The 23,024-nt window shown below is 39.8% G+C and overlaps 1 protein-coding gene across 8 annotated transcripts in view; it reads left to right on the forward strand.

Annotated features, from left to right (window-relative positions):
• The window catches only part of REV3L (REV3 like, DNA directed polymerase zeta catalytic subunit), a 190,476-nt gene that overhangs the window by 52,087 nt on the left and 115,365 nt on the right, over positions 1 to 23,024 (forward strand). For all 8 annotated transcript variants that reach the window (XR_011388583.1, XR_011388582.1, XR_007923204.2 and 5 more), the window contains 3 exons: positions 7,327 to 7,516; positions 12,306 to 12,380; positions 19,605 to 19,765. Coding sequence is in view for 5 of the 8 variants with exons in the window: in XM_051855405.2 (XP_051711365.1) it covers positions 7,327 to 7,516; positions 12,306 to 12,380; positions 19,605 to 19,765 (426 nt within the window). In the remaining 3 variants the exon portion in view is untranslated. The remainder of the gene's footprint in view (positions 1 to 7,326; positions 7,517 to 12,305; positions 12,381 to 19,604; positions 19,766 to 23,024) is intronic.

Genomic DNA, 23,024 nt, shown 5'->3' on the forward strand with positions numbered 1-23,024 from the left:
AGTGCCGGCCCCAACAATCTTTTTCTGACTGTGACTGAGAAATGTTTTGTAGTTAATTTTGTGTGGATGGGGGAAGAAGATGGAATGAAACTTTAGAAAGAAGCCGAGAAGAATAGAGGAAAATAGATTGAATAAATGATATGATGTAAAACTTCAGATATTCCAGGAAGAAGAAAAAATTCCATAAATACAAATTTCCCTGCTCACATACTGAGTTTTTCTATTTTATAACTCTGTAGAGGTTTGTTTAAAACTTCCTGTACATTGGGTTTGAGATTTGGGAGATAGGATTTTTTACAAATTACAAAATAAATATTTCTCATTCATTCTTCTCAAATACTCTTAGGCGTGATTTGGATTGTGGTTACCAATCATATTATATTAAAAGAAGACATTAAACTTCTCTTCCCATATAATGGTAGAAAAGACTAATCAATTAGAGCAGGTATTAGAGCAAACTCCATGGAGCAAATACCTCCTGTCACCTTTTTGTAAATGAAACTTTATTAAAACAGCCATGCCCATTCACTTCAGCTGTCTAGGACTGCTTTCAGGCTACAATGACAGAGTTATGTAGTTAATATCAGAAATTACGGCCTGTAGAGCCTAAAATACTTACTGTCTGCCATTTTATAGAAAAGGTTTGTAGTTCCCTGAAGAAAGGAATAGTATGTTTAGTGTGTTGAAAATGGATCTTAAAAAAATACTGATAATTTTGCTACAGACAGAATAACAAAAATTTTAGATATCCCATTGAGAGACCAAATCTAAACTGTTAAAAAGCAAAACAAATTGTTGGACATAAGAAATATTTAATGTATAGTATAATTCTGGGTTCTATGAAAGATCAGATACAGAATACTCACATATTCAGTATAAAAGAGGCACCTGCCTTAGTTGTACAAGACTTAGTTACAGGGCCGGCTCCGTGGCTCACTTGGTTAATCCTCTGCCTGTGGCACCGGCACCCCATATGGATGCCGATTCTAGTCCTGGTTGCTCCTCTTCCAGGCCAGCTCTCTGCTGTGGCCCTGGAAGGCAGTAGAGGATGGCCCAAGTGCTTGGGCCCCTGCACCCTCATGGGAGACCAGGAAGAAGCACCTGGCTCCTGGCTTCGGATCGGCGTAGTTCCGGCCATAGCAGCCATTTGGGGGGGTGAACCAACGGAAGGAAGACCTTTCTCTCTGTCTCTCTCTCTCACTGTCTAACTCTGTCTGTCAAAAAAAAAAAAAAAAAAAAAAAAAAAGACTTAGTTACACAAAGTGGGGAAGTAGTCACCTGCTCAAAAGCTTTATTATGATGTCTCCAAAATCCAGCAGTCACACTGTATGATAAAGTTTTGCTGCTGATTTCATGATATAACTGTTGCAGCTTCTAAATTAGGCAACACCAGTAAAATTGGAAAATTCAAACTCAAAAAAATGTTTAAGCCTCTATATATAGATTTATTCTCCCAAAGACTGTATTTGTTCTTAGCGGCCTTGTTGCCTAAATTTGGTTTATGTAGGAAAAGGGGAGGATGGGAGATGTTGGTGAAAGGGTAGAAAGTTTCATTTGGATGACGAAGTTCTGGAGATCTATTTACTGTTTGGCGACTATGATTATTAAAAGTGTTCACTTGAACATTTCTAAGAGATTGGATCTTAAGTGTTCTCACCACAAAAAAAGCATGTGTGATGATGGATATGCTTTAATCATTTCATAATGTTTGTGTGGCTTTAAAAAGTTTATATAAAAATGGAATTAGAAGATGATATATGTTTTCTATGAAGCTCTTTTGAAAATATATATGAAAACATGTTTAATGTACACTTTAAATATACAGAATTTTTGTTCATTATATCTTAATGAAGTGGGGGAGGAGAGGAGAGAATATGGTTATTTTCTTTTCTTAGATCAGTCCATATGTTACCTAGAAGTAGTCAGTATTCTAAATCCTTTAAGAATCTGGAATTATTTAAAAGGTTTCAAAGTACCATAACTTCCACTAATTTCATAAAACCTTAAAAGAGTCCTTCCTGTATGTGGAACTCCTTTGGTGCATAAGGGAAAACCTCTGAAGTCACAAGGCCTTTAATAAGATGTTGAAAAAGGCTGGGTTTTTAATACTAGCCATTTATCAATGGATTTCTCTTGTAAGAGAAAAGATACTAATTTTAATGTGAGAGACACTAATTTTAGGACATCTTTTAGTACATGAACCTAATCCTAACTCAAGATGTTGGAATAGCTATTTTATCTATAAGGGACTTTACAGCTATGTGGCTGCGTGCATTTGTATTGGGTAGAGCTGCCCCTTTCTTGTCGAGATAAAGCAATGCTGTTTTTGAACTACAAATTGTACAGCAATAAAACATATACTGTTGGCAACAAGAAATTGATTCTCAGATTCATTTTTATGTTTCTCTTTCCTTAGTTAACTTTTGACTTTCTTATTTTATCTATCCCTCCTCATTTTCCTTTCTTTGGGTGTTTGTTGTTCTTCTGGATGCTGGTCTGGAGGAGGTAGGAGTGGAGCACTGAGCTATCCCTAGTTGTAAGAGAACCAGAGAGAGGGTGTGTGTGTGTGTGTGTGAGATATAGAGACTACAGCTTTGAATGAGACTCAGGGCATTCAGGTAGGAAAATGCAATAAGCTGGAGGTTCTTCTGAGCCCCATATCCCTATTTTCTCGTGTAAACCTGATGGCTCTTCTGATAATTGCATCAGAGTCCCTCTCTTTTAATGTTTTTTTTTTTTTCAGATATCTATAAGCATTCACACCATTCCTTTCTCCTTAATTCTGTTTTGTTGAGCATTTCACTCATTTAGTAAATATTCATTAAATACACACTAGGTGTTTTGTGCTGAGTCTGGGGATATTGTGTTCATTGGAATGCAGTATCAGATCCCAAAGAGTATGCTGTCAAATGGGAGAATCAACTAAGGAAACAATTACAATACAAAAATATAATACTTCAAAATACAATATAATACTTCAAAAAGTTTGTGAAGAAGTAGAATCAAAAATACTGATTTATTCAGGTGCAAAACCAGTTTTGAAGTCTATACATGGCTTTTTTTTTTTTTAAAGGTTTATGTATTTTTCACTTGAGAATCAGAGTTACACAGAGAGAGGAGAGGAGAGGGAGGGAGGGAGGAAGAGAGAGAGAGAGAGAGAGAGAGAGAGAGGTCTTCATCTGCTAATTCACTCCCCAAATGGCCACAACGGCCGGAGCTGCGCCGATCCAAAGCCAGGAGCCAGGAGCTTCCTCCGGTCTCCCACAGGGGTGTAGGGAGCTAAGGACTTGGGCCATCTTCTACTGCTTTCCCAGGCCATTGCAGAGAGCTGGATTAGAAGAGGAACAGCCGGGACTAGAAATGGCGCCCATATGGGATGCTGGCACTTCAGGCCAGGGCGTTGACCTGCTGTGCCACAGCACCATCTCCACATGACTTTTTTTGTAATAAGCATTGTATATGTGTTATGAAAAACCAAAATAAACCCATTCCTTTTTTAAAAAATTTATTTATTTGAAAGAGTTAGAGAAGGAGAGGCAGAGAAAGAGACAGAGGTCTTCCATCCGCTGGTTCACTCCCCAGTTGGCTGCAATGGCTGGAGCTGCACTGATCCGAAGCCAGGAGCTTCATCCAGGTCTCCCTTGTGTGTGCAGGGGCCCAAGGCCTTGGGCCATGTTCTACTGCTTTCCCAGGCCATAGCGGAGAGCTGGATCAGAAGTGGAGCAACCCGGAATTGACCCAGCACTTATATGGGATGACGGCACTGCAGGCGACGGCTTTACCCGCTAAGCCACAGCGCTGGCACCTAAACCCATTTCTTTAACCACTTTTTTTTTTTTTTTTTTTGACAGGCAGAGTGGACAGTGAGAGAGAGACAGAGAGAAAGGTTTTCCTCTGCCGTTGGTGCACCCTCCAATGGCTGCCGCAGCCGGTGCGCTGCGGCCGGCGCACCGCGCTGATCTGATGGCAGGAGGTCTCCCATGGGGTGCAGGGCCCAAGTACTTGGGCCATCCTCCACTGCACTCCCTGGCCACAGCAGAGAGTTGGCCTGGAAGAGGGGCAACCGGGACAGAATCTGGCGCCCCGACCGTGACTAGAACCCGGTGTGCCGGCGCCGCAAGGCGGAGGATTAGCCTAGTGAGCCACGGCGCTGGCACTTTAACCACTTTTATTTATTTATTTATTTATTTATTGACAGGCAGAGTGGACAGTGAGAGAGAGAGACAGAGAGAAAGGTTTTCCTTTGCCGTTGGTTCACCCTCCAATGGCCGCCGCGGCTGGCGCGCTGTGGCCGGCGCGCTGCGGCCGGCGCACCGCGCTGATCCGATGGCAGGAGGCAGGAGCCAGGTGCTTTTCCTGGTCTCCCATGGGGTGCAGGGCCCAAGCACCTGGTTCATCCTCCACTACACTCCCTGGCCACAGCAGAGAGCTGGCCTGGAAGAGGGGCAACCGGAACAGAATCCGGCACCCCGACCGGGACTAGAACCCGGTGTGCCGGCGCCGCTAGGCGGAGGATTAGCCTAGTGAGCCGCGGCACCGGCCACTTTAACCACTTTTATCCAGGAGCTTTTTGAATTGCCCTTGCACAGAATAAGAACTGAGGAACTAAGGGTTAAGTAAGTCAATATTAACTAATTTTTTAAAAAAGATTTATTTGAAAGGCATTACAGAGAAAGGGAAAAAGAGAGAGGTAGAGAGAAAGAGAGATCTTCCATCTGCTGATTTGCTCCCCAGATGGCCACATTGGCCAGAGCTGAGCCAAATGGAAGCCAGGAATCAGGAGCTTCATTTGGGTCTCCCATGTGGGTGAGAGGGCCCAAGCACTTGGGCCATCTTCAGCTGCTTTCCCAGGCGCATTACCAGGGAACTGTATTGTAAATGGAGCAGCTGGGACTCTAACCAGTGCCCATATGGGATGCTGGTGTAGTAGGTGGTGGCTTTTCCCACTATGCCACAACATTGGCCCTGCCAGTATTAACTTTTTAAAAATTTGAACCAGCATAGTTAGATGGAAGGAGCCTTGGTTTGGGATCTCATTGATTGCTTTCAAATCCTGATTCAATTGTGTAACAACTCTGTGACTTTAGGAAGGTTAACCTGTGTGATACTTGAAAGTTTGTTATAAGTTTTAGAAATAAATAGATGTAAAGCTCTTAGCCCTGTGACTGTTGAATAAATCATTTCTCCCTTTTTCCTACATCATACACTGCAAAATTGTTGTAATACCAAAGTCTATAAAAATAAATAGGAAGATAGTTTCTTTGGCTCCTCCTTCACAGGAGATGTGAAAAATGAATGTAAAGTTATTTCTTTAAAGAAACTTTGGGAGCACTCTGTCTCCTAAGGAAACTACTAACAGAAATCAAATTTATAATGGTTTCTTGTAAAATTTACCTAAAATTCTGTTAATAATATATGTTGACCATAAACCTAATACCCTAAAACTTACAATATCGCTTGAAAAATGTCTTCACATTATTAATTCTGTAATCAGAATTTGGCCTTGAATTTGTTACCTTAAGAAGGAATACTTCTAGCTCCTCACTTTCTTCACTTAATTTAATTGTGGTATATATCCAGAAGAGGAATGTTTACAGTCTCTCTTCATGAGATGCTTAAAAAATATTTAAGTAAATCATTAGTAAATTGATTAAATATACTTTCTTAGGACACTTTCTTAATTAGAATTTGAATTTCCTCTATTTGAAGAATGCAGTATGTAGGAAATAATACCATATTGTATCTAGAAATCAAAATTTGCTTTTAATAGAAATTTATTTCATTCCTTTGAAATTAAGTAGCATAATTGCTATTAAAAATAGAAACTAATAGTGGTATAAAAGCAACACAATTTGTAAATCTTCAAAGATGTGCTAGTTGATAGTTCACATTAGAATATTGTAGCCCGGAGGTTATAAGTCTTTATTATGTGACTGATCTTTCCAATTTTGCTATACCTTATATAATAACTATTCCAGATTTATTTAATTCTGTTATAAACTGCATCATAAAAAAGCTAATATTATAAAATGTATAAGATATTAACAATGTAAAACTTTGTATATATTTATATAAGCAATTCTGTATCACTTTATATAAGTAACACAAGTATATAAGTAATTTTATGAAGTAATTCTATGTAATTTTATAGAGGTAATTCATAAATGTGAAATAGTAGCCAAAAAAAAAAAGCTACTTTCTGATCAAAATAAAGGACTCACTGAGGCACAGTGAGGAGGAATGAGAGATAGGAAGAAGCCAGAAGGCTGTGCTGGCAGGAGTAGTTCAGTGATAGTGAATGAGAGCCTGCAAAAAATGAATGTGTTCTTCCATCACTGCTGTTCTCCTCTCTGTTTGAATTAGACAAATGGCGGGTACCCAGGGGAAACCAGGGATAATGCCCTGAGGATGAGAACCATTTCGGTACATTCCTGCCAGATTCATGGTAGTAATGGTGCATCTACTTTTTGTTGCTGTTGTTACTTATCTTTGTGGTGGATAAATTACTGTTTGTTGTGGTACTTCTTTTGTAGGTTCTCACTCATACTACTTTCTTTATGATGGCTGTGTGGATTGTTGCCAAGTCAGCACCATTTACCCTTCCTTCTTGCCCTTGACTGATTGATATATATATTGACTTAATCTGAGAAGTGTATGTGCTTATTTTTTCTCCCTCTCATTGTGTCTCCCCATGTCCCGTTCCACTAAGTACAAAATGCAGATATCCAGAAGTCTATTACAGACAACTGATCTATAGGAATTTTATTTTGCTTTGGATTTAAGTGCTTTTCTTTACTAATGGAAAAATTTTATTTGCATCTTCCCTCTTATTCTCAATAGCAAAATCCTACACACAGGAACTGCTTTTACCCATTCCTTTCTGCCTGAGCTATCTCTGTCCTGGGGAAAGAGAAAACTTGGGGTTGTAAACCGTAATGCCAAGTCAGGTTTTTACCGATTTATTTACTTAACTTTCAGTGAATTTTTGTAACCTTCATAACACTGTCCTAAGTGATATTATAGGGTGATTCAATGAAGTATATAAAACTAGTTGGATTGTGAGGATAAAATAGTCAAATATATTTTCACCAAAAGTACTATAGTATTTAAATCATACTAGAGTGTTATGTGTACAAAATGCTTCCAAATGTTATCTTGTAAAATGTGGTTAGCATAGGTGACTAAACTATAACTAGAACCATGGGCCGATATTTTTCTACTCAAATATACTGTGCTGCCATTAGAATACTTAAATGCCTTGTATTCTGATTTTTGTGTTGTTAAAATGTGTCTCAAGACTGAACTTTGTAATGTGTTACATTTTAGGTCAGAAGACATGTCTTCACCTACATGGCATCTTTCCTTACCTCTATGTGCCATACGATGGTTATGGACAGCAGCCAGAAAGCTATCTTTCTCAGATGGCATTCAGTATCGACAGAGCACTTAATGTGGCTTTAGGCAATCCATCTTCTACTGCTCAGCATGTGTTCAAAGTATCATTAGTATCAGGAATGTAAGTATGTGATTATGTCTCTTTAAATTTCTGTTTATCTGTATTCCTATTGCTGTTCTTATTAGGGGAAAACAGATAGAAATATACTCTATTTTTTATTTCTGGTCTAAGACAATGGTGATTTCTTACTGTAGCTTTAAAAGTAAGTTTTTACTGCAATGAAAGTTGAATGGTTAATAGTGGTTTTTGTTTTAACCTTTTCCATTTCTTGTAGCTATAGAGATTCATGTAATTCATTGAGCAGATTTTTATTGAGTACCTTTTATGTGCCAGGCACTGTTCTAGACATGGGAAATATATGAACAAAACAAAGATCATTGCTGGTATGGAAGTTGCATTCAATAATGGAAAACAAAAAGTAATCAATACACAATATGAACTTGTTTGGTACACAATAATTATGCTATAGAAGAAAAGATGTAAAGCAGGATCAGAAGGAGCTGTCATTTGCGATAGGAAAGTGGACTATCCCCAGTAGTCTAATAAGGGAAGGATCTCATTGATAAGGGTCATTGATATTTGAGCAAAGAGGTGGTAAAGGGAGTAGGAACAGCTGGAGACCACATGGCTGGAATGCAGAAAGTTAAGGGAAAGTAGGATAAAAATTAGGTTAGAGAGCTGTAAGAGGATGGTGATCATGTAGGCCTTTGAATCTCAAAGTATGGCTTCCATACCTGGGTTTTCAGTATCACCAACATTAGCTTTCTCTGGTTTGACAGCCATGATAATATACCTCTTAGATCTGCAGATACAGGGAGCGTGATTCAACAGTGGCCCCAGCTGCTGCATGCTGAAATCCAGTGCATCACAACATAGGGCTACCATAAGCCAGCAACTGAACATGGCAAGGATATTAAAGTGATTTTGTTCATGGGAGATTCTTGAGGACTTCCCAACAGCCTTGGGTCATACTGCAATAGAAAACACTTCACGGATCTTCCTTCTATCCTTGTTTCCTTCACTTGGGATCAGAACAGTATATAGGTCTGGTAATTGTACCAACCCTTTCTGGCCCCATCTTTTATTTCCTCTCACAGATGTTTCTCCTAATAGATTTCATGCACACTTAGCTTTTATATATTCAGGGACCTGGAATGCAGAGATATAAGGGAGAGTAGGATAAAAATTAGGTTATAATACACCTAGACACTTAGGAGAAATACATTCTTTATTCTCACCCCAGACCTACTGAATCAGAGACTCTTGTGAGGGGACCTAGCAGCTTGTGTTTTAATAAGGCTTTCTGATAATTCTGATGCATGCTGATGTTTGAGAATGACTGCAGTAGGCTGTTCTACTCAGAACAGAGTTTTTGAGTTTTTCTCTGAGATGATGACTGTGGGCAGCCAAGGTCGAACTTGAACTTGGAAAGATTAGAAACTGTGCTAGAATAGATTGTAGGGCAGAAGGCTAGAAGCAGAGAGAGTATTAGGACTCTGTTTCATTTTCGTTAATCTGGGTAAAGAATAGGGTGGCTTCAAATTAGTAGCAATGTAATAGGTGTTCAGTTTTGTTTTGTTTTGTTTTGTTTTGTTTTGTTTTGACAGGCAGAGTGGACAATGAGAGAGAGGCAGAGAAAGGTCTTCCTTTACCGTTGGTTCACCCTCCAATGGCCACCGCGGCCGGCGCACTGCGCTAATCCGAAGGCAGGAGCCAGGTGCTTCTCCTGGTCTCCCATGCGGGTGCAGGGCCCAAGGACTTGGGCCATCCTCCACTGCACTCCCTGGCCACAGCAGAGAGCTGGCCTGGAAGAGGGGCAACCGGGACAGAATCCGGCGCCCCAACCAGAACTAGAACCTGGTGTGCCGGTGCCACAGGTGGAGGATTAGCCTATTGAGCCGCGGCGCCAGCCTTAGCTTTTCTTCATCTAAGAGCTGAATCAACAAGTTTTGCTATCTGAAGTTTGTGAGAGAAAAGTCAAAGCATGACTGCAAAATTTGGACACTGTATTGCTAATGGAATAGGAGCAGGTGGAGCAGACTGGAACTCATACTGAAACATTCTGAGGTTTATTTTTTAATATCTTTACGAAATCCAAGTAAAAACCTTAAATCAGTAAAGTAATTTAAAATTCTTTAGTGGCTTCATATGGTTCATAGAATAAATTTCTCACCACAGCCTAACTGATTGCTGCCTACAAAGTAAACAATTTACTATGCTCCATTTAGAAATGCTGGTCTCTTTTAGTTCCTCTGATAGGCCAAGCTCCTTCTCACCTAAGTTCTTTGTACATGGAGTTTCTTTTTCTTGAGTGTCTCGTCGTTCTCCAGTCCTTTAAATCCTTGACTTCTCCAGGGTAGTTTTCTTGGATTCCCTTTCTTAAACTAGGGTATTTTTATTATTCTGCATCTCAGCACCTTCTTTGTTTCCTTTAGCACTTAATACAGTTTGCAGTTATTTTAGTTTCTATTCACTTAATGTTTATGTTTCTACCACTAGCCTATAAGTTCCATGAGGAAAAAAGATATTTGCCTCACTCATTTTTGTATTCCTAGCATCTTGTGTAGTAGTAGGTACTATATTAGTCAGGGTTCCCCAGAGAGATAGAACCAATAAGGATATAGATATATGAAAGGGAATTCATTAGGGGAACTGGCTTACACAAATGTGGAGAGTGAGAAATCCTACAACAGGCCATCTACAAGGCGGAGGCCCTCGAACACTAGTGTTGTAGCCCAGAATCAGGAAAGCTGGTGATACAGCTCTCAGTCCAGGGGCCTGACAACCTGGGAGGCTGCTGGTTTAAGTCTTATAGTCCAGAGGCTGTAGAGCCCAGAGCCCTCCCTGATATCTAAAGGAGAAGAATGTTCCAGCTGCAGGAGAGAAAGAAAAAGGAAAGTACCTTTTCTCTGCCATTATCCTTCTATTTAGACCATAGCTGACTAGATGCCCATCCACATGGAAAGCAGTTCTTCCCCCACCCAGTCCACCAACTCACATGCCAGTCTCTTCTGGAAACACCCTTACAGATACGCCTAGAAGTAATGCTTTATCAGTTCTCTAGGTTTTTCTTAAACCACTCAAGTTGACACCTAATATTAACTATCACAGGCATCTTAATAAATATATATGGCTCATTAAATATTTGGTTGAATGAGTTATTGAGGTAAAAGTTCATACCCATTAAATAACAGCAGTTGTGTTGGACTATATTTTAGAGCAATGCAAATATGAAAACTAAATCTCAGATTTACAGAGATTTTAGAGGCTTAATAGTTAATACCACTGTGGATTAATAAAATCAAAAGCAAAGATAACGTAAACCACAAAAATGCAAATTTACTTTTTTCCCATTTATTTTTACCCATGCTTCTCTGGTCATTTGGGTAGTGAACCAGTGCATGGAAGATCTCTTTGTGTTTCTCCCTCTCTGTCACTCTGCCTTTCAAATAAATATTTTTTTTAAAGTGTGGTTTAGTATATCCGCTTACAGATTTAATTGTTCATTTATAGGCCAACTTTGTGCAGATACAAGGATTGATTTACTTGCAAATTCATAACTGTTCATATATTCCTGTTCACAGGAATTCATAACTGTTCATATATTATTATGAGAGCCCATCTTACTTCATCATGTATTGAGATTTCTCTCCCTCTCAGGTAGTCTATTTTTTTTTAAGATTTTATTTATTTATTTGAGAGGTAGAATTATAGATAGAGAGAGGGAGAGGCAGAGAGAAAGGTCTTCCATTGGTTCACTCCCCAAATGGCCGCAGTGGACGGAGCTACGCCAATCCAAAGCCAGGAGCCAGGAGCTTCTTCCAGGTCTCCCATGTAGGTGCAGGGGCCCAAGGACTTAAGCCATCTTCTGTTGCTTTCCCAGGCCATAGCAGAGATTGGATGAGAAGAGGAGCAGCCAGGACTCGAACTGGCACCCATAAAGGATGCCGGCACTGCAGGCGGAGGGTTAACCTGCTGTGTCATGGCTCCGGCCCCTTTTTTTTTTTTTTAAGATTTATTTATTTATTTGAAATTTAGAGTTACAGAGAGAGAGGAGAGGCAGAGTGAGAGAGAGAGAGAGGTGTCTTCCATCCGATGGTTCACTCCCCAAGTGCCCGCAATGACTGGAGCTGCATCAATCTGAAGCCAGGAACCTCATCTGGGTCTCCCACGTGGGTGCAGGACCCAAGGCCTTGGGCCATGTTCTACTGCTTTCCCAGGCCATAGCAGAGAGCTGGATCATAAGTGGAGCAGCCGGGTCTCATGGGATGCTGGCGCTTCAGGCCAGGGCGTTAACCCACTGTGCCACATTGCTTGGCCCCCTTGTCATGTAGTCTTTTGCTTATGGATGTCTATAATATGTAGATTTTCTCTGTGTAGTAAAATTGAAAAATTAATAAACAGCTGAATAAGGAAAGTAATATAAGTGCTCTTTAATTAAAAGACTTTGTTGATGAAGAGCTTTAGTTTTTGATAGAAAAAAATAGGAAATGGGAGACAGTACCTGAAAAGTCTGTTTGTCTTGTGCATGATCAGAAGTAGAAAGAAAAGAACCACTTTTTAATAGTATCATGATGATTGAGATTAAGGAAGAAATAGTTTACTACTCCTTTTTGTTCCTAGTTTCTTCAAAGTGGCATTGTAAAACTTTGTGTTTAGTATTTCTTATGTTCACCTCTGGTAGGTTTAACTGAAAGATTCTGGTCTTTAAAAATAGTTTATTTTATTGATAATATTAAATGTGAAGAAGACTGGATTAGGCCTACTCAACCTAATTAGGGCAGTAAGTAACATTATTTCATCTCTGAATGATGAAAATAATTTGAAATATTTTTTTCTTATGTTTCAGGCCTTTTTATGGTTATCATGAGAAGGAAAGACACTTTATGAAGATCTATCTTTACAATCCTGCAATGGTGAAAAGGTACAAAAATAAATCAAAATATAAATGACTATTACCTAGGCATTTTAATAATAAAAAGAAAAATCTATAAGATATGCCTATAATTTGTAACATTATTAAAGAAAAAGATCATAAAATGTACATACAAGTATATAAACAGAGACTCATGCTGGGGGTGAGAATCCTTTGGTCTGTCCTTGCCAAGGCAACTGCAGGACTTGAAATTTAGTAAATCTATAGCAGGCTAATTTTTAAGTTGATAATTTTGTATGGCCTACAAATGTTATAAATATCCAGATGGTCGTTGGCAGCAAAAAGTTTCTTCACACCTGGGTTAGACTCTAGGAAGGATATTTTTAGGGTGGAGGGACCTTGATTTACAGCCTCCGACTCTTTCTTTCTTTAGATTTAGAGTTTATAGAAATAGGTAAGGAGAGATGATAGCTACCTGTTATAATACTGATACCCTGCTGGCCAGACCAGATGTTTAATCAATGCTAAGAGAAACTAGCTCTTCAGTTTCAAAGCAAGGTGAAATGTATGAGAGTGAGGCCAGAGGGAAAGGACTTCTCAGAATCTTGTTTATGCCATTCTGAATTTTAGTGAAAATTTGTATCCTGGAGTTTTGGTTTTTGTTTTTGACGTTTGCCTCTTGCCTCTCAGTCTCTCTGTTTCTAGCCTATTTTCTCTTATCATTCTGGAGTCCAAGTAACTGAGGGCAGGAAGGGTGCACGCACACACACACACACACACACACACACACTCACACACTCCCTCTTATATAGGAAATTTCAGTCTTGAAAGGGTTTTCAGCTGTTATATGGTGACTAGCTAGGAAAAAAGTCGCTTTGGAGGAGTACTGAGTATTGTTTTTACAGAAGGGCCTCTCTGTCAGTAGATACTAGATTCTAAAAGCTAACCTTTTGATAAGATACAAATATGATGTTTCCCCAAATTAAGTTAAGGCATTGTGAGAAGTACAGCCTCCAAGGACATGAGGTTTACTCTGGATTAGCCCAGTTGTACACTTCACCAAATCATAGCCCTGATCCCAGTGGTTATTTCTTTCTCCAAATCACCAGTGAAAACTAATTTTCTTGTATGTCACCCTGACCTAACCCAAAGTAGCTTCTGTTATAGGGTACAAAAATAATTTTTCAGAATAGTCACAGTGATATTTCCCCTCTACTCAGTTTCTCATATCCTTGGAGTATAAAAGAGCATCCCCTTTGTATTTTTACCCTCTTTCACACACTCACTGGTAAGAAACTAAGTCATTTTTTCCTTTCTCATCTATAGGTTGTACTAGAGTGGAAACCATGAATAAAAGTTGCTCAGTTCTTTTATAAATAACCTGTAAACTGTAATTCTACTTAAAAGTATAAATTTAATCCATTTTTCTTCCTTGTAGCTGTAGCAATCAAATGTTTATATAAACTATACCCAACAAGCTTGCTTTAAATCAGTCTTCTTATCACAGTGCCTATCTGAAATTTTGATTTATTAATCAATTAATTTATTCTTTTTTACTAATCATTTATAAAGTACCTACATTATTTGATGCACTGTAGAGTTGCTGGATAAAATTGATGAGCACAGTTTTCATGGTTCCTATGTCCAGGGAGTAAGCAGGAGAGAGAGTAAGCAAGTTATCTAACCATAACTAAACTATGTGATATATGCTATAAAGAAAAAATACGATTCTTAAGAAACAAAATACCTTTTACTTTTTGTTATGGTTTTTATTAGAACATTATACATTTCATCTTTGGCATTATAATATTTAACTAAACCTAGTGTGGTAGTTAACAGCCAAAACTCTTGAAACCAGACTACCTGCATTCAAAACCTGACTCTGCTGCTTACTGACTATACAAGTAAAAATCCTTACTCTTCTCATCTTTAATTTGGGTAGATGTTAGTACACATTATTCTGATGATTAAAGGTATCAATGTTTATAAATCATGCAGAACAGCACTTGGCAGGTTGGAAGTGTTGGCTATAGTATGCATGTAAAATGTTGAAGTATAACTTCTGACTCTTACCTGTATTCTTAATAGTTTCCCCTAGAGACAAGCATGCATGCTTCTGTTTTTCATACATGCATATATTTTTAAAATTCCATATAGAATTGGTATCATACTAGAATGTCACTCCCCAAAAGCAAAGAGTTTTGTCTACTAATGCTGAATTCCCAGTGCTTGACCTAGTGCCTGGCTCATAGTAGTTAGTAACTATTTATTGAATGAATAAATGAATGAATGGACACTATGTGTATTATTTGAAGACTAGCTTCTTGATTCTTCCATAAGTTGTCTTTTGGCAGGAACTCCAAGCTCTGGAGTTGGCATAGAATTTGCATATTTTCCCATATACTTTAAATCTTCTCTAGATTACTTATCATTTCTAATACATTTAATATAATATAATTACATCAGTTACATTTAATATACTGTAAATTCTTTTTTTCTAAAAGATTTATCTGTTTATTTGAAAGTCACGATTATAGATAGGGAGAGTGAGTATGAGGGAGAGATTTTCCATTCATTGGTTCACTCCCCAGATGGCCACAGATGGAGCTTGGGCTGGGGCTGCAACAGGCTGAAGCCAGGAGCCTGGAACTCCATCCAGGTCTCCCATGTTGGCCTCAGGGGCCCAAGTACTTGGGCTATCTTCTGCTGCTTCCCCAGGCACATTAGCAGGGAGCTGCATTGGAAATGCACAACTTAACCTGCTGTGCCACAATATTGGCCCCTATAAGTTCTACATAGTTGTTATACTGTATTTGTTTAGGAAGTAATGACAAGGAAAGTTTGTAAGATGCAGTTTTTTCCCAAAATATTTTCTTTGAGAGGTTGGTTGTTTCTAAGATGCGGAATCCATAATATGCAGCCCATAGATATGGAAACTACACATACAGCTTGCTGAAGGTACTTGCTCTTTTCCTGTCATCTTTACTTCGTCGTCTTCTTTTTTTTTTTTTTTTTTTAAGATTTTATTTATTTGAGAGGTAAAGTTACAGACAAAGAGAGCGAGAGAGACAGAGAAAGGTTTTCCCACTGTTGGTTCACTCCCCAAATGGGTGCAATGGCCGGAGCTGTGTCAATCTGAAGTCAGGAGCCAGGAGCTTCTTCTGGGCCCCACCGTGGGTGCAGGGGCCCAGAGACCCTCCTCTGCTTTCCCAGGCCATGACAGAGAGCTGGACTGGTAGAGGAGCAGCCAGGGCTAGAACCGGTGCCCATATGGGATGCCAGTGCTGCAGGCAGAGGATTAACCTACTGCGCCATGGTGCTGGCCCCCACTTTGTCTTTTTAAATTACCTGCTCTCTCTTGACTGCACCCTAATACTTGTCCAACATCGAAGATTTTAAATGCAAATTTTGGATTCTAACTAGTCTTCTATCTTTGTTTAATCAATTTTTTTAAACTTTTATTTAATAGGTTGGTGCCGTGGCTCACTAGGCTAATCTTCCGCCTTGCGGCGCTGGCACACCAGGTTCTATCCCGGTCGGGGCGCCAGATTCTGTCCCGGTTGCCCCTCTTCCAGGCCAGCTCTCTGCTGTGGCCAGGGAAGTGCAGTGGAGGATGGCCCAAGTGCTTGGGCCCTGCACCCCATGGGAGACCAGGAGAAGCACCTGGCTCCTGCCATCGGATCAGCGTGGTGCGCTGGCCGCAGCACGCCAGCCGCGGCGGCCATTGGAGGGTGAACCAATGGCAAAGGAAGACCTTTCTCTCTCTCTCACTGTCCACTTTGCCTGTAAAAAAACAAACAAACAAACAAACAAAAAAAAAAAAAACCACTTTTATTTAATAAATATAAATTTCCAAAGTACAGCTTTTGGATTACAGTGGCTTTTTCCCCCTCATAACTTCCCTTCCACCCACAACCCTCCCATCTCCCGCTCCCTCTCCCATCCCATTCACATCAAGATTCTTAAACATATTTTTGAAGTATAATTCTCATGTCGCAAAATTCACACATTTTTAAAATGCATTATTCAGAAAGATGTTTAGTAAATTTACTTAGTTACACACCTATCACTGTGTTTCAGTTTTAGAACCTTTTTATGGCTCCCAAAAGATCCTTCATGTCTGTCTTCTTTTTGAAAGTTACGCCATTCTGCCTGAGGTAGGCTTTAAACCTCTTGGCCCTGATATTACTGCCCCATTTTGTAGACTCCTCCTTCCTTTCCATCTTCTAATCTTTATATCTTTCAATTCACTTATCTGCCCACTGGAAACAATGAATTCTGAATTAATCCATTATTTAGTGTCTCTTGGTTAAGGCCTAGTTTCTGACTATTAGAGTATAAAAAAAATTTTCACAGATTGGTGCCTCTGTAAATTCATGGTTTTCAACTTCACCTGGACCCTTCCCTGTCCTACTTTACTTTTATCTAGTTGATTTCTCCTTCTCATGCTTCATCTTCTTTATTCAAATGTTATGTTCTACTACTGCCTTGGCTCCTCCCTTATAGAAAAAAATAGAACCCATCATTCTAGAATAGTAGTTCTGAAAGCTTGAAACCCTTTCAGAGAATTTGTATGGTCAAAATTACCACGTGGTAATGCCTGTGAAACCTTCAAACAATCCCAAATGTTGACTTCTGTGATGTAAACTTCCTCTAGTTTTCCTTATGCCTGTCTGTCTGATTATTCATGTTTCTGCCATTTGATTGGTTCCTCTTTAAACATCTGATTGTTCCTTTTGGTTCTTAGATATTCATCTTTTCTCTGTGTACTTTTTCCTATCTTGACAGCCTATCTGCTCCCATGGTTTTACTTTGATTTTGTTCATCTTTGATGTATTTGACTAGCAAATGTGTATCAGTGACTTAAATTTCTCTCCAGAGCTCCTGTTCAGTATATCAGAACATCAGTGTAAATAAAATAACACACTGTTTTAAAAGTGAGGGCTTACAAGTCAAAGAAAATTTGGATAGAATTTTAGCTATTTCATTTTTTGTTCTATGGTTTGACAACTATTTTTTTTCTCCAAAGATTTACTTATTTTGAAAGTCAGAGTTATAGAGAGTAAGGGAGAGCCAGAGAGAGACCTTTCATCCTCTGGTTCACTCCCCGGATGACTGCAACAGTGAATGCTGGATCAGGCACAAGCCAAAAGTTTCATCTGGGTCTTCTATGTGGGTAGCAGGGGCTCAGCCACATCTCAGGTGGCTTAACCCACTACACTGGTGTTGATAGCTCTTAAAATCTCTCTTAAGACTCGGTTTATTTGTAAAACAGAGATAAGAGTATCATGGCCTTATTGTGAGGATTACCTGAGATTAATCTATTAAAGCATTTAGCACAGTGTCCAGTATATAGCATTCAAATGTTGGCTACTTGTGCAGGGGTAGTACATTTATTCTTACTGTTATCTTCAGTTAAAGTCTAACTGAATACCCCATTAAACCTCAATTCCTGTTATGTCTGAAGTTGGGTTTATCCTTAGTCTGTCTCCAAAAAAAAAATCCCAAAACTGTTTTTCTTCAGTTTTTCCTTTTTTTTTTTTTTTTTGACAGACAGAATGGACAGTGAGAGAGAGAGACAGACAGAGAGGTCTTCCTTTTCCATTGGTTCACCCCTGAATGGCCGCTGCAGCCGGCACACCACACTGATTCGAAGCCAGGAGCCAGGTGCTTCTCCTGGTCTCCCATGCGGGTACAGGGCCAAGGACTTGGGCCATCCTCTACTGCACTCCCGGCCACAGCAGAGAGCTGGAGTGGAAGAGGAGCAACCGGAACAGAATCTGGTGCCCCGACCAGGACTAGAACCCGGGGTGCCGGCACTGCAGGCAGAGGATTGGCCTATTGAGCCGCGGCGCCAGCCAGTTTTTCCTATTTCAATAAATATAGTACCACCTAACCAGTTACTTGAGGAAGAAATCCAGACATCATCCTCCATTTATATTATATCTCACCTTTCATATCCAATCAGTCATCAGGGCCTGATCATTTTATAACCCCTTAATTATAGTCTCCTGAATCAATGTATTCCATGAGCTTTGTTCCAGTTGTCATTAGTTTTTCCATACTCCCTACGTCTAGTCTTGTGCTCATCTGGTCACTTAACTTCCATGATATTCACTTCTCAGGCATATTCCATTACCTCTTCAAATGTCTTAGCAGGGGACCAGCATTGTGGCTTAGCAAGTTAAGTCTCCACCTGCAATGCCAGCATCCCATGAGTGCTGGTTCAAGTCCCAGCTGCTCTACTTCTGATACAACTCCCTGCTAATGGCCTTGGAAAAGCAGTGGAATAACCCAAGTGGGCCCCTGCCATTCACTTGGGAGATCTGGAAGAAGTTCCTGTCCCAGTGCTGGCCATTGAGGCCATTTGAGGAGTGAACCTTCAAATGGAAGGTCTTCTTACTATTTCACTCTCTGTCTCTCCCTCTCTGTAACTCTGACTTTTAAATAAATAAATAAATATAAAAAAAAAAAAAAAGAAAAAAACAAGTCTTAACAGGCTCTACATACATGATCTGACTTCTCATTACTTCTCTAGCCCCACTTCTCACCACAGCCTCTGATACTGGACTGTAGTGTTAACTCAGTGAATTCAGTTCCTCTATAAGCCATGTTTTCTCATGATCCTTTACATGTACAATTTTACATGAACTATTCTTCCTTCTCTTCAGAGAAGAAGTTATTCAGAGAAGAAGAATTAGTTTGTCAGTCTCCTGCTTGGAGAGACTTCCCTCCAAAAATTTGGCATTGCAGAAAACACATGTGCACCCATATCTGATTGGTGTACCTTCTAGATGTTTGATATGCTTCCCCTTCTCAGGACTTCTTATATTAATTATAACTGACTATTGTCTGTATTCCCCATCTGAAGGGAAGAAAAGTATCAAAATGGTAACACCTCTGAGAGGTAGATTTTGAATAATATTTTCATTTTTTGAATTTTTATGTACTCTTCAAAATTTTTTTCTGTAATTTTAAGAGAAACCTCATAGTTAGAATTTTTTGACAGTTTGTTTTTTTTCGGTATAGTTGGTATTAAGTTGATTTAAGTCAACTTAGTAGGTAAAGTCAACTTTATCAAGTATCATTTAGAACATATTGCTTACTTTAAAGCTTGATTTAAACTTAAAGTATAAATTCCCAGTAAAATTGAAATGAAAAGGCTGTGTACTAATGTGATTTTCATTCTATTTTTGCATGATTGTTTCACTTAACATTTTATAGAACATAATTTATATATGTATAAATTTATAATTTTTTCTTCTAATTTAGGATATGTGAACTTTTGCAAAGTGGAGCCATAATGAATAAATTTTACCAGCCTCATGAAGCACATATTCCCTACCTCCTACAGCTCTTCATTGACTACAATCTTTATGGAATGAATTTAATAAATCTGGCTGCTGTCAAGTTCCGAAAATCAAGAAGGAAAAGTAAGGTTAATTTTCTTTTTTCTTTTTTTTTTTTTAAGATTTATTTATTTATTTGAAAGTCAGGGCCGGTGCCGCGGCTCACCTGGCTAATCCTCCGCATGCGATGCCGGCACCCCAGGTTCTAGTCCTGGTTGGGGCGCCGGATTCTGTCCAGGTTGCTCCTCTTCCAGTCCAGCTCTCTGCTGTGGCCCGGGAGTGCAGTGGAGGATGGCCCAAGTGCTTGGGCCCTGCACCCGCATGGGAGACCAGGAGGATGCACCTGGCTCCTGGCTTCAGATTGGCGCAGTGCGCCGGCCATAGTGACCATTTGGGGGGTGAACCAACGGAAGCAAGACCTTTCTCTCTGACTCTGTCTCTCTCCCTCTCTCTCTCACTGTCTAACTCTGCCTGTCCAAAAAAAAAAAAAAAAAAAAAAAGGTCAGAGTTACACAGAGGGAGAGGAGAGGCAGAGAGAGAGAGGTCTTCCATCTACTAGTTCACTCCCCAGATGGCTGCAATGGCTGGAGCTGCACCGACTGAAACCAGGAGCTAGGAGCTTCTTCTGGGTTTCCCACACTGGTGCATGGGATATCTTTTACTGCTTTCCCAAGCCATAGCAGACAGCTGGATCGGAAGTGGAGCAGCTAGTACTTCATCCGGCGCCCATATGGGATGTGGGATGCCGGCACTGCAGGCAGCAGCTTTACCCACTACACCAGAGTGCCGGCCCTGATTAATTTTTAAGTTCAAATTAAAGCTTTGAAATGAGTGTTCTACAGTAAGTTATTTAAACAATATAGATTCACATTTTTATTCATTTAATCTTATTTGAAAGAGAGAGGCAGATGGATAGAAAACTTTCATCTGCTAGTTCACTCCCCAGATGTTCACAACAACGAGGGCTGGCTGAGCTGAAGCCAGGAGCCTGGAATTCAATTTGGCTCTTTCACATGGGTGGCAAGTAATTAGCTGCTGCTGCCTAGGATGTGCATAAGCAAGAAGTTGGATCAGAAGTGAAGTAGCCAGAGCTAGAACTAGGTGCTCTCAGATGAGATTTGAGTATCCCAAATGGTGACTTAACTACTGTGCCATGTGACTGGCCCTCCAAAATGTTATATATTTAGAAGGTAAGTGCTGTATCAATAAAGATTTAAAAAAATGAAAACTGATATTAGAGAGTATTCAGGAAAAATCATCTTAGAAGAAATTATTTTGGTAACGGGTTTGTTTATATTTAATTCACCCATTTAAAGAGAACAAGTTTAAGGTTTTTAGTATTCACAGTGTAGGTACCCATCATCACAAATGCAGAACATTTTCAAGGGCCTTTTTGGGTAAAAGAGACAGAAGCCATACACAGGTCCTGCCCAGTAGATGAGAACCTGAAGTAGGCTCTTAAAAATGTTTGTGCCCTTAAATTGAGCACAGACTGGGAAGTAGAATAACTTTAAACAATTTCAGTTCAGTCTGGAATAAAAAAAATATTCCAAGTCTAGAACCTGATCTAAGGTGGTGCTGGTCTGTCAGGATTGGCAGAGTAGCAAGTGCAAACCCTCCCTAAAAGAAGTTATCTTTATTATAAGTCTCAATTATTTACCAAAATAAGATTGCATGTATTTGTTCAGCTCTCCATTTAGAATATACCAATCACACAAGAATACTAGTTCCTATGAATCAAACCTAGCGCGCGCATACACTCACAAACACATTCCAGACCTGCAAAGAATTCAGATACTACAATTAATAGATGCGGACTAAAAATCTGTTATTCAGAATCTTTATTAGATGAGGATGTTATTTGTAGTGCTCTAATATACAGTGTTATATTCACTAGTAGTTTTGTCTTTCCAACATACCTGATGATATTCTTATGTGAAAGAACTTAGATACACAGTGTTGGGGCTGGTGCTGTGGCATAGTAGGGAAAGCTGCCACCTGCAATGCCAGCATCCCATATGGGCACCAGTTCGAATCCCAGCTGCTCCACTTCAGGTCCAGCTCCAGTGGAAGATGGCCCAAGTCCTTGGACCCCTGCACCCATGTGGGAGACTCAGAAGAAGCTCTTTGTTTTGGATGGGCCCAGCTGTGGCCATTGTGGCCATTTTGGTAGTGAGCCAGAGGATGGAAGACCTCTCTCTGCCTCTGCCTCTGCCTCTGCCTCTCTGTAACTCTGCTTTTCAAATAAATAAATGAATCTTTGAAAAAAAGTTTTGTGCTGACAGCATATATTAAATACTGTATTTTTTAAAAATACACAAAGAATGAAGCATTGAGATTAGCATGTGACTTTTTTTTTTTTTTTTGAGGTTTTATTTATTTGAGAGAGAGAGTTATAGAGAGAGGGAGAGACAGAAACAAAGGTCTTCCATCTGCTGGTTCATTCCCCAAATGGCCCCAACGGCTAGAGCTGAGCCCAACTGAAGCCAGGAGCTTCTTGCAGGTCTCCACGTGGGTGCAGGGCCCCAAACACTTGAGCCATCTTATGCTGCTTTCCCAGGCCATAAGCAGGGAGCTGGATTGGAAGAGGAGCAGCCGGGAGACAAACTGGTGCCCATATAGGATGCTGGCACCGCAGGCAGAAGCTTAGCCTACTATGCCACAGTGCCAACCCCGTGACTCTCTTAATAAACCAAGATTATTCATTTGTTCATAACTAATTCTATTAAATAACCTTGGGTTTAGATGACAACTCAGTTTACTAAATGCCAGTTTTTCCTCATCTTCTCAATATGTTAGTATAGTATAAAATACACACAATAAACCAAATTACATGAATGAACAGTGCTTCCCTTCATGTTCAGGTTCCCCAAATGAGAAATCATCTAATGAAGGATGAGATAGATTTGACTGCCAAGTCTGCCCTTTTTCTCCTTAGAGGGAAATTGAAAAGGAAAAGAAAAGGAAATAAAGGGCGGGGCAGTTTAGAGGGGAACAGGATAGGGCTGATTAGAGATGATTATCTACTGCCTAAGTTCTTCCTGCCCTCTAGTTTTTCCTTATCTTTGTGATGGCTAAATTATTTCATACCCAGGAGATACTCCTGCTTTTTGTTTTTTGTTTTGTTTTTAAAAAGGATTTATTTATGTGAAAGGCAGAGTTAGATCTTTTGTCTGTTGGTTCACCACTCCCCAAATAGCTGTAAAGCCTGGAGCTGGGCCAGGCTGAAGCCTGGAGCTCAAGGATTCAGGCCATCTTCTGCTGCTTTCTCAGGCCCATTAACAGGGATGGGGGTGGTGGGAGTTGGAGGAGTGGGATCGGGTTGGGGGCAGACCTTGTTGTA

This window comes from Oryctolagus cuniculus, chromosome 5 (assembly GCF_964237555.1).
Source record: "Oryctolagus cuniculus chromosome 5, mOryCun1.1, whole genome shotgun sequence".
Lineage (NCBI taxonomy): Eukaryota > Metazoa > Chordata > Mammalia > Lagomorpha > Leporidae > Oryctolagus > Oryctolagus cuniculus.